The sequence below is a fragment of the Cervus canadensis genome, chromosome 14 (genome assembly GCF_019320065.1).
Source record: "Cervus canadensis isolate Bull #8, Minnesota chromosome 14, ASM1932006v1, whole genome shotgun sequence".
Lineage (NCBI taxonomy): Eukaryota > Metazoa > Chordata > Mammalia > Artiodactyla > Cervidae > Cervus > Cervus canadensis.
This window is the reverse complement of record NC_057399.1, coordinates 44,323,965-44,337,027: the sequence shown is the minus strand read 5'-3', so window position 1 is coordinate 44,337,027 and position 13,063 is coordinate 44,323,965. Positions and strand designations below refer to the sequence as shown.

General features: G+C 36.2%; 1 protein-coding gene across 1 annotated transcript in view; it reads right to left on the bottom strand.

Moving 5' to 3' along the window:
• Positions 1-13,063, bottom strand: part of CNTLN (centlein) — a 313,542-nt gene that overhangs the window by 102,329 nt on the left and 198,150 nt on the right. The window contains exon 13 of the mRNA XM_043486610.1: positions 8,489-8,589. Coding sequence (XP_043342545.1) covers positions 8,489-8,589 — 101 coding nt within the window. The remainder of the gene's footprint in view (positions 1-8,488; positions 8,590-13,063) is intronic.

The following is a 13,063-nucleotide window of genomic DNA, read 5'->3' as shown; positions in this document are numbered from 1 at the left end:
TTGGAACCAGTCTGTTGTTCCATATCTGGTTCTAACTGTTGCTTCTTAACCTGCATACAGATTTCTCAGGATGCAGGTCAGGTGGTCTGGTATTCCCACCTCTTTTAAGAATTCGCCACAGTTTGTTGTGATCCACACAGTCAAAGGCTTTAGTGCAGTCAATGCACCAGAAGTAGCTGTTTTTCTGGAATTCTCTTGCTTTTGATTCAACAGATGTTGGCAATTTGATCTCTGGTTCCTCTGCCTTTTCTAAATCCAGCTTGAATATCTGGAAGTTCTTGGTTCACATACAGTTGAAGCCTAGCTTGGAAAATTTGAGCATTACTTTGTTAGCTTGTGAGATGAGTGCAATTGTGTGGTAGTTTGAGGAAGGCTTTCTTATCTCTCCTTGCTATTCTTTAGAACTTTGGCATTCAGATGGGTGTATTTTCCCTTTTCTCCTTTGCCTTTTGCTTCTCTTCTTTTCTCAGCTATTTGTAAGGCCTCCTCAGACAACCATTTTGTCTTTTTTAATTTCTTTTTCTTGGGGATGGTTTTGATCACCGTCTCCTATTCACTGTCACAAACCTCCATCCATAGTTCTTCGGGCACTCTGTCTATCAGATCTAATCCCTTGAATCTAATTGTCACTTGCACCATATAATCGAAAGGGATTTTGGTCTAGTGGTTTTCACTACCTTCTTCATTTTAAGTCTGAATTTTGCAATAAGGAGTTCATGACCTGACCCACAGTCAGCTCCCAGTCTTCTTTTTACTGAATGTATAGAACTTCTCCATCTTCAGCCACAAAGAAAAAAATCAATCTGATTTCAGTATTGACCATCTGGTGATATCCATGTATAGAGTGATCCCTCGTGTTGTTGGAAGAGGGTGTTTACCATGACCAGTGTGTTCTCTTGGCAAAATTCTGTTACAGCGTTTGCCCTGCTTTATTTTTGTACTCCTAGGTCAAACTTGCCTGTTACTCCAAGTATGTTTCACCTTACTGGAAATTTATTTTTTAAATTGTGGTTTTAAATGCTTTACTGTTATTTTCACTCCTATGTTTTTTTACTCTTACATTTCTTTTGTCCCCTTAATTCTCCTAGATAACATTAAAAATTAAGGTAAATTGTTGAACACTTTCTCCTTCTTTTAGATATTTTAAAAAATTATTTAAAATTATTATTTAAAAATATTTTAAAAATATTTAAAAATTTAAAAATATTTAAAAATTATTTTAAAAAATTATTTAAAATTAATGGAGGGTTGCAGAATATAGTAGCCTAAAAATGCCACTTTGGCATATTGATTATTTTGGGCAGTAGGCACTTAAAAAAAATAGAGGGACAGATTTTCCTAGAACACCCCTTATCTGCTGGAAGACCCTCCAAAAGGAACTCACTCCCGTAAAGTTTCACCAGAGAAGATTAATTCTTATCACAGGAGGAGGAAACTAGAAGCCCACACTAGATCCAGACAAGCTTTATTACAAACTATGATAGCTCTCAGCTAGTCTCTTGAGGGCCCATTCATTTTTCCTAAAATCATTTACTCTCACTTAAGAGGCCTACATCCCTCTTCCTCCTCTCTTCCTATTAGAAGAGTATGTAATTCTGAATTCTAAAGCCTCCTATTTGAATACTCACTTTTCCCTGGGTATCTTCCATGTGTACATATGACATATATATTAATAAATTTGTTTTTCTTAATCTGTCTTTACCTACTGAAACCCCTACTATAGGGGTTTCAGTTAAGAACTCAGCAAGGTAGAAGGAAAATTCTTATTCCTTCCCTCCAATTATTTTTTTATTCATCTTAATTTTTGTTTCCTACACTAACTTTATTAAAGGTCTGTTTGTGATCATATCAGTTTGGGATACAAAGAAAGGGGAATAGGTATCTTGAGTATTGGCAATTTCCTAAACATACTGAAACCAAGTAGACCCTGTGGGGATTCCTGGGTATGGAAGCCTGTCTATGTCCCCTATTCTGTGTTTGTAGGGAACAGATCCAGCCTCCATGACCTTCCTTGACTCCCAAAGGGCAGATTCAAACATCTGCCAATCAGGGAAGGGAGGGAATGCAGAGACAAGGCAGGAACAGCCAAGAAACAAGCGTGCAGCCCGGGTCTGGTTCTGCCTCAGGGGATACACACAGCAGTATTCTGGGGTGCAGGCCTTGTACTCACCGTAATATCATTAGCAACCCCACTCCTGAACTATTACAGTAAAATGCCTCACCAGGTTCTCCCAGGTTGAGACACACAGTTTTCAAGGGCAGGACCCCATTGTGCCCCACTATGCCTGGCAAAGCAATAAAGCTTCTCTTTTCAACTTCACTCAAAATGCAGTCTCTGAAATTCGATTCAGCATCAGTGCACAGAGGCTGAGTTTTCTGGCATCAATATTAATATATTTTCTTCATTTTTAGGAAAAAATAAGAGTCATAGTGAGCAGTGGAGAAGGAAATGGCAACTCACTCCAGTATTCTTTCCTGGAAAATTCAATGGACAGAGGAGCCTATTGGGTTATTTTCCAGAGGGTCACAAAAAGCTGGACATGACTGAGCAACTGAGCATACACACCACACATAGTGAGCATATTACTTTAGAGGGTACTTGTCATACAACAAAACAAGAAATATATCTTTGGTCTTTTTTCTTGGCTCCCTATACAGAGCTTCTAAAAGTCCTTAGAATTTCATGAGTGACAGAGAGATAGAGGTAAGAAAATTATCTTCTGTTATTCATAAGAGGCCCCTTTTCACAAGTTTCCCTTAAATCTATTTTCCTTTATATTTCACTTCTACTTAACACAAGCTGGGATATAAAATTCTTGTTGGAGACACCAACAAAATTTCTATATACTAACAACAAAAGATAAGAAAGAGAAATAAATGAAACAATTCCATTTACCATCTCATTAAAAGAATAAAATACCTAGGAATAAACCTAACTAAAGAGATAAAAGAATTGCACTTTGAAAACTATAAGACACTAATAAGGTAAATAATAAATGATACAAACAGATGAAAAGATACACCATATTCTTGGATTGGAAGAATCAATATTGTCAAAATGCCCATACTACTCAAGGCAATCTACAGATTCAGTACAATCCCTATCAAAATATCAACAGCTTTTTTCCACAGAACAATAATTTAAAAATATTCTAATTCATATCAAAAATAAAAGACTCCAAACAGCAAAAGCAATCCTGGTGCAATCAGGCTCGTTAACCTCAGACAATACTACAAAGTTACAGTCATCCAAACAGTATGGTACTAGCACAAAAACTAAAATACTGATAATGGAACAGGATAGGAAGCCTGAAAATAAACCCATGCATCTATGGTCAATTAATCTATGACAAAGGAAGCAAGAATATATAATAGAGAAAAACACTCTCTTCAAACAGTGGTGCTGGGAAAACTGCACAGCCACATGTAATAGAATTAAATTAGAACATTCTCTAAATCCATACAGAAAAATAAACTCAAAATGGATTAAAGACCTGAATGTAAAACTGCATACTATAAAACTATTGGAGGGAAACAGGCAGAACACACTGTGACATAAATTGCAGCAATATTTTTTTTTTTTGATTCACCTCCTAGAGTAATGAAAATAAAAAGAGAAATAAACAAATGGCATATAATCAAAAGCTTTTTCACAGCAAAAAAAAAAAAAAAAAACATAAGCAAAATGAAAAGACAACCCACAGAATGGGAGAAAACATTTTGTAAATGAAGCGACCACCAAGGCATTAATCTCCAAAATACAGAACGGGTCATGCAGCTCAATATCAAGAAAACAAACACCACAATCAGAAAACAGGCAGAAGATCTAAGCAGACAATTCTCTAAATAAAGCATATACATTTCCAAAAAGCACATGAAAATATGCTCAACATTACTAATTATTAGATAACTGCAAATCAAAACTACAATAAATATCACCTCACAATGGTAATAACGGCCATCATCAAAAACTGTGCAAACAATAAATGCTGGAGAGGGTGTGGAGAAAATGGGAACCCTCCAAAACTACAGATATGAATGCAAATTGGTACAACCACTATGGAGAACAAGAAGGAGGTTCCTTAAAAATATAAAAATAGAAATGTACAATCCAGCAATCCCACTCCTGAGCATATATCCAGAGAAACTATAATTCAGAAAGATATATGCACCCCAGTGTTCACTGCAGCACTGTCAACAGCAGCGAGGTCATGGAAACAACCTAAATCTCCATCAACAGAGGAGTAGATAAAGATGTGGAACATATACAACGGGATAGTAGTCAAGTCATTAAAAGGGAAGAAATGCCATTTGCAGCAACATGGATGGATCCAAAGATAAAGTGAAGTAAGTCAGACAGAGAAAGACAAATTACTTGTATGTGGAATCTAAAAATTTAAACAAATGAACTTTCTCTCTAAACAGAAACAGACTCACAGACTTCAAAAATAAACTCTTATTGTTACCAAAGGGAAAGGGAGGGGGATAAATTAGGAGTTTGGTATTAACATATATACACTACTATATACAAAATAGATAATCAATAAGGACCTAGTGAACTCTACTCAATATTATATAATAACCAATATGGGAAAAGAATCTGAAAAATAATGGATATAAGTATATGAATAATGAATCACCTAGTTATATACCTTAAACTAATACAATACTGTAAATTAACTATAATATACAGCAAAATTTTTTTAAAAGTTTAAGTGTTGTCAACTTAAGATAGGCTGTTATAGATATAAGTTATCATATATAAGCCTCCTGTGTGTTTGCATGCTAAGATGCTTCAGTCATGTTTGACTGTTAGCGACCCGATGGACTGTAGCCCACCGGCTCCACTGTCCATGGGATGCTCCAGGCAAGAATATTGGAGTGGGTTGCCATTTCCTCTTCCAGTGGATCTCCCTGACCCAGGGATTAAACCCATGTCTCTTAATGTTTCCTGCATTGGCAGGCATGTTCTTTTCCACTAGCAACACCTGGGAAGCCAATATAAGCCTCCTAGTAATCGCAAAGCAAAAACCTACAATAAACACACAAAAGATAAACAGAAAGGAATATAAGTACATTTATATAACTAAAGAAAGTTATCAAAATATAAAAGAAGAGAATAAGAGAATAAAGGAAGAGAGTAGAACTACAAAAAACAGCCAGTAAACAATTAACAAAAAAATCAATATGTACATACATATCAGCAATTATTTTAAGTGGAAATGCCCTAAATTCTCCAAACACACAGAGTAGCTAGATCAATAAAAATAAGACAAGACCTATCTATATACTGATTACAAAAGATTCACTATAGATGTTAAGACACATAGACTGAACATGAAAGGACTGAAAAAATTATTTCATGCAAAAAGAAACCAAAAGGAAGATGAAGTAGTGACACTTATATCAGACAAAACAGACTTTAAAATAAGACTGTTACAGAAAACAAAGATGGATATTATATAATGATGAATAGGTTATTCAACAAGAGGATTTAACATTTGCAAATGTTCATACACCCTACATAAGAGCACCTAAATATAGAAAGCAAATATTAAGAGACCTAATAGGAGAAAAAGACAGTAATACAGTAGCTGTTATGCTCAGATTTAATATTTCATGATAGTTCCAGTCTTACTAGGTGGTATGTTTCCAGGAATTTATCCATTTATTTTCTAGGTTGAGCAATTTGTTGGAATTTATTTATTATAAGTATTTTCCTATGATTCTTTATATTGTATTTGTGTTATCAGTTGTAACATCTCCTGTTTCATTTTTTACTTTATTTGAGTTCTTTTTTTCTTATACCTATAGCTAAAGGCTTGTCAATTTTATCTTTTCAAAGAACCAGCTCTGAACAGATTTATAACTGGTAAGGAGATTGAATCAGTAATCAAAAACCTCCCAACAAACAAAAACCAGGACCAGATGGCTTCATTAATGAATTCTACTAAATATTTAAAGAATTAATGTAAAAAAAAAAGAATTAATTCTTCTCAAACTCTTCCAAAGTATTTAAGAGAAGGGAGCTCTTCCAAACTTATTTTACATGGCCAATATTATCTTGATACCAAAACCAGAAAAGGACACCACAAAAAAATGAAAATTATGGGCCAATTTTAAAATGGGCTGAAGATCTAAACAGACATTCTTCAAAAGAAGACATACAAGCATAATTTGCTTTAGTATGCTTTGCTTTACTCTTCTTCCTAGATACTGTGTTTTTCAACAAATTGAGTATGTGTGGCAACCTTCTGTCAGCCAAGTCTACAGGTGCCATTTCTAACAGCATTTGGTCATTTTATGTCTCTGTTACACATTTTGGTAATTTTCCCAATATTTCAAGCCCTCCTCAAGCAAAATGATTACAACCCACTGAAAACTCAGATGACAGATAGCATTTTTTAGCAATAAAGTGTTTTTTAATTAAGGTAAGTGCATTTTTTTAGACATAATGATATTGTACACTTAATAAACTACAATATAGTGTAAATACAATTTTTATGTACACTGGGAAACCACATAAATCATGTGGCCTGCTTTATAGCAATATTCATTTTATTGTGGTGATCTGGAAAAAATACCTCACAATATCTCCTAGAAATGCCTATACAGATGGCCAACAGATATGTGAAAAGATGTTCAACATCATTAATCATTAGGGAACACAAATCAAAACCATACTGAGATATCATCTCATATCTTTTAGAATATCTATTATGAAAAAGACAGAAAGTAACAAATCTTGCTGAGAATGTGTAGAAAAGAGAACCCTTGTGCACTTCTGGTGGGAATATAAAGAAGTGCAGTCACTTTGTATAACAATAAGGAGGTTCTTCAAAAAAGTAAAAATAGAACTACCATATGATCCAGCAATTCTACTTCTGAGTATTTATCCAAAGAAGATGAAGACACTAACATGAAAAGATATATACACCCCAATGTTCATTAAAGCATTGTTTATGATAGCCAAGATACGGAAATAACCTAGGTGTTCACTGATGGATGATAGAAAGAAATTGTGGCATATATATATGTATATACATATATATATATATATACATAAAATGGATATTATTCAGCCATAAAAAAGAATAGCATCTTGACATTTGTGATAATATTGATGGGCCTCACAGACATTATGCTAAATAAATAAGTCAGAGAGAGAAAAACAAATGTATGACGTCTCTCATATGTGCAATCTAAAGAAACAAAGAAGCTCAGAAATACAGACAACAAACTGATGATTAACAGAGGTGATAAAAGAAATGAGTGAAGAGGGTCACAGGGTAAAAAGAAAAAAGAAGGGAGCACAGATTTGAGCCCTGGCTGGGGAACTATGATCCCACATGCCTCAGGGCATGGCTTAAAAAAAAAAAGGAAAGAAAAAAAGAGTACTAAAAATAAAGGTCTCATCAGTATTTCACCCAGTGATCTTAGTAGTCACTAATGATCACTGCCTTGATCTATGACAAAAAAAAAAAACCTCAGTGAAAAAGTATGCTTAAGTGAAAGTCACTCAAGTCATGTCTGACTCTTTGTGACCCCATGGACTATACAGTCTATGGAATTCTCCAGCCCAGAATATGGGAGTGGACAGCCATTCCCTTCTCCAAAGGTTTAAAATATGACATAAATCAATGGTGTAAAACAGAAGGATTCAAATATTGGCCTTGACAAATCATGGGTATACTAAACAGGTGAAACTGGAACAACAAAGTAATTGGGACAAAATCCAGAGGAGTGATATATAAACATTCAAATATTACATACAAATTATTAAGTATAAATAACTAAGTATAAATTATTAATTATAACTTGTCAACACCTAAAAAGCACAGTGGTAACAAGTAAGCTGTAGCAAGTTTAAATAAGAAGAAACTCTGTCATATCAACCTTATTTACTTTTTTTAATGAGGTTACTTAGGATGGACTGAAGTCCTATAGTAAATACACTTATCTTGATTTTAACAAAGGAAAATCTTACAATTGAAATAGATTATCCCCTTTTACTGAATACTCTCAGGCTAGGGTTCAGGCAGGTTTCAGATTTGCAGATCTCCAAGTTTCCTTCTAGCTCTAAGACTGTGACTCCAGGTGAGAATCACATCACTTCTAAAAAATGTAATGTCATATGAAAATATAAATGAATTATTGATAGTAACTACCTCTATGTTATCAATAACTCTCCATTACCTATAAAACTTTGAACAAACATAACCAGTAAAACTTCATCAATGAATAATAAAAATTAATATTCTCTCCATATCCAATATTTCTTTAAAATTTTAATAAACTATAAACCTAACTTTTAAGTGTTCTTTCTACTTGATTTTCTCATGAAAGATGAAAATGCTAATAAGATATGAAGGAGTAAAGCAACAGAAGTAGGGAGAGCAGGGTAAGATTCTTAGAAGCTGAAAATAAAACATTAAAAACTGGATAATTTTAAACTGCCTACATTGAATATTTATTTTGACAAAGTTACCTTCGCTTCTCTCTGCCATAAATGTATTCAATTCTTGTATTGTTGCTTTATCAACAGACATATGTACTTTAAGTTTATCCAGTTCTTCTTGAAGATTCATTCTATGAAAATTAACATAATAAACAATTATTTTAAATATGTAAGTTAAGAAAAATATGGCAAACATATAAAGATGGCAAAAATATTTTTTAAATACATGAATTAGTAGTAAAAAAAGCTAGAGCATATTAATATTAACAAATCCTAATAATTAAAATTGAATTTTAATGACATCTCTAAAGTAAAATGTTTCAACTGATTTTTAACTTTGTCTAAATAAACATACTAAATAATTAAAAAACATAAACTACATAATTAAAAAAAAATCTATTGACTTACCAGATCATTTTCTAACACACAGATACATGATGTAAAATAATAATAAAACATTAATACATATCACTGAAAACAAAGAGAGTAAATCTAAAGATGCGAAATAAAGGCAAAAAATCCTTACTAGTAAAATGAAATTGAGCTACCATGACAACAGACCTGGATTAAACAACATCCATGGAGAGCTCCAACCTTGAGACCTGAGTGGACAAGAAAATTTATCCACAAGGACCTTCATGGCTGAGACACAAAACTGGATTAACTGAAGGAAGCTGGGACACAACATTTTCTGAATGAAAACCTGAATATCTAAGCTTATCTGGCTGAAGTTCCATTAAAAAGAAGCTTTTTGTCCAGTCTAAGGGCAAGAAAGAGTCAATCATGTGTGATCAGAAACATAACTATATATTGTTGTTGTTGAGTTACTAAGTCATGTCTGATTCTTTGTGACCTCATAGACTGTAGTACACCAGGCTCCTATGTCCTCCACTATCTCCTAGAGTTTCCTCAAATTCATCATATTTACTGAGTCAGTGATACTATCTAACCACCTCATCCTCTGCTGCCCTCTTTCTTCTTTTGCTGTCAATTGTTCTTAGCATCGGGGTCTTTTCCAACGAGTCAGCTCTCCATATAAAGTGGCCAAGGTATTGGAGCATCAGCCTCAGCATCAAGTGAAAGTGAAAGTCGCTCAGTTGTGTCCAACTCTTTGCAACCCCATGGACTGGGGCCTGCCAGGCTCCTCTGTCCATGGAATTCTCCCGGCAAGAACACTGGAGTGGGTAGCCTATCCTTTCTCCAGGGGATCTTCCCAACACAGGGATCCAACCAGGAGCTCCTGTATTTCAGGCAGATTGTTTACCAGCTGAGTTACCAGGGAAGCCTAAAAGTGAAAGTGTTAATCAGTCTGTTGTGTCCGATTCTGTGTCACCCCATGGACTGTAGCCCACCAGGCTTCTCTGTCCAAGGAATTCTCCAGGCAAGAATACTAGAGTAGGTTGCCATCAGTCCTTCCAATGAATTTTCATAGTTGATTTCCTTTGGGATGGACTGGTTTGGTCTCCTTGAAGTCTGAGGGACTCTCAAGAGTCTTCTCCAGTACCACAATTTCAAAGAATCAATTCTTAGCTGCTCAGCCTTCTTTATGGCCCAACTCTCACATCTGTACATGACTTCTGGAAAAAAAACTTAGCTTTGATTAGACAGACCTTTGTTGACAAAATGATATCTCTGCTTTTTAATGCACTGTCTAGGTTTGTCACAGCTTTCCTTCCAAGGAGCAAGTGTCTTTTAATTTCATGGCTGCAGTCACCATTTGCAGTGATTTTGGAGTCCAAGAAAATAAAGTCTGTCACTGTTTCCACTGTTTCCCAATCTCTGCCACAAAGTGATGGGACCAGATGCCATGATTTTAGTTTTCTGAATGTTAAGTTTTAAGCCAGCTTTTTTGCTCTCCTCTTTCACCCTCAATAAGAGGCTCTTTAGTTCCTCTTTGCTAATGGCAAATGGCAGAATGCCATTAGGAAGGTATCATCTACCTATCTGAGGATGTTGATATTTCTCCTAGAAATCTTGACTCCAGCTTGTGATTCATCTAGTTCAGTATTTCACATGATGTACTCTGCAATAAACTGTGGAAAATTCTGAAAGAGATGGGCATACCAGACCATCTGACCTGCTTCATGAGAAACCTATATGCAGGTCAGGAAGCAACAGTTAGAACTGGACATGGAACAACAGACTGGTTCTAAATAGGAAAAGGAGTACGTCAAGGCTGTATATTGTCACCCTGCTTATTTAACTTACATGCAGAGTACATCATGAGAAATGCTGGGCTAGATGAAGCACAAGCTGGAATCAAGATTGCAGGAGAAGTATCAATAATCTCAAATATGCAGATGACACCACACTTATGGCATAAAGTGAAGAACTAAAAAGCCTCTTGATGAAAGTGAAGAGGAGAGTGAAAAAGTTGGCTTAAAGCTCAACATTCAGAAAACTAAGATCATGGCATCTGGTCCCATCACTTCATGGCAAACAGATGGGGAAACAGTGGAAACAGTGTCAGACTTTATTTTGGGGGGCTCCAAAATCACTGCAGATTATGATTGCAGCCATGAAATTAAAAGACGCTTATTCCTTGGAAGGAAAGTTATGACCAACCTAGATAGCATATTAAAAAGCAGAGACATTACTTTGCCAACAAAGGTCCGTCTAGTCAAGGCTATGGTTTTTCCAGTGGTCATGTATGGATGTGAGAGTTGGACTGTGAAGAAAGCTGAGTGCTGAAGAATTGATGCTTTTGAACTGTGGTGTTGAAGAAGACTCTTGAGAGTCCCTTGGACTGCAAGGAGATCCAATCAGTCCATCCTAAAGCAGATCAGTCCTGGGTGTTCATTGGAAGGACTGATGCTGAAGCTGAAACTCCAATGTTTTGGCCACCTTCATGAGAAGAGTTGACTCATTGGAAAAGACCCTGATGCTGGGAGGGATTGGGGACAGGAGGAGAAGGGGACGACAGTGGATGAGATGGCTGGATGGCATCACCGACTCGATGGACATGTGTTTGAGTAAACTCCGGGAGTTTGTGATGGACAGGGAGGCCTGGCATGCTGCAGCTCATGGGGTCGCAGAGTCGGACATGACTGAGCGACTGAACTGAACTGAGCTGAACTCTGAATGTAAGTTAAATGTGCAGAGTAACAACATACTGCCTTGTACTCCTTTCCCAGTTTTGACCTGGCCAGTTTTTCTGGGTCTGGTTCTAACTTTTGCTTCTTGACCCGCAAACAGGTTTCTCAGGAGACAGGTAAGGTGGTCTGATGCTCTCGTCTCTAATAATTTTTCAGTTTGCTGTGATTCACACAGTCAAAGGCTTTAGTAGTCAATGAAGCAGAAGTAGATGTTTTTCTGTAATTCCTTTGCTTTCTCCATGATTCAACATATGTTGGTAATTTGATCTCTGGATCCTCTGGCTCTTCAAAACCCAGTTTGTACATCTGGAAATTCTCAGTTCACGTACTGTTAAAGGCTAGCCTGAAGGGCTTAAGCATGACCTTCCTAGCATGTGAAATGAGTGCAAATGTATAGTAGTTTGTACATTCTTTGGCATTGCTCTTCTTTAGGATTGGAACGACAAGTGATCTTTTCTAGTCCTGTGGCTACTGCTGAGTTTTCCAAATTTGCTGGCATATTGAGTGCAGCACTTTCACAGCATCATCTTTTAGGATTTGAAATAGTTCAGCTGGAATTTTGTCACCTCCACTAGCTTTATCTGTAGTGATGCTTCCTAAAGCCCACTTGACTTCGCATTCCAGGATGTCTGGCTCGAGGTGAGTGAACACACCATCATGGTTATCCAGGTCATGAAGACCTTTTCTATATAGTTCTTCTGTGTATTCCTGCCACCTCTTCTTAATCTCTTCTGCTTCTGTTAGGGCCATACCATTCCCGTCCTTTATTGTGCCCATCCTTGCATGAAATGTTCCTTTGATAGTTTCAATTTTCTTGAAGAGATCTCCAGTCTTTCACATTCTATTGTTTTCCCCTATTTCTTTGTATTGCTCATTTAAGAAGGCCTCCTTTTTTTCTCCTTGCTATTCTCTAGAACTCTTCATTCAGTTGGATACATCTTTCCCTTTCTCCCTTGCCTTTTGCTTCTCTTCTTTCCTCAGCTATATGCAAAGCATCCTCAGACAACCACTTTGCCTTCTTGCATTTCTTTTTCAATTCATTTTCTATATTGCTGCTGCTGCTGCCAAGTCGCTTCAGTCGTGTCTGATTCTGTGCAACCCCATAGACAGCAGCCCACCAGGCTCCTCCATCCCTGGGATTTTCCAAGCAAGAATACTGGAGTGGGCTGCCATTTCCTTCTCCACATTTTCTATATTACTGACATTAAAATCGAGCCATTATATGTTTGCAGAGACCTGAAGAAATGACAGTAATGTAAAAACAGGTTTATGACCTGTGTAGATTGAGAGTTCCGGCAGACACAATCGTCCACTACAGAGAGGTATCTAAAACTAGAGAATGGACAAGAGGAAAGCCACGACAGAAAATAATTCTTAAAGAAGTCAGGTTTGTAGATAAGAGTAAATATGAATAAGCTCAAAGCCACAAATGATAGTCTGTATATCACCCCATTCAAAATGGGAGAATCTACAAGGAAAGAGAGATAACACAATAATTTAAAATGAATTC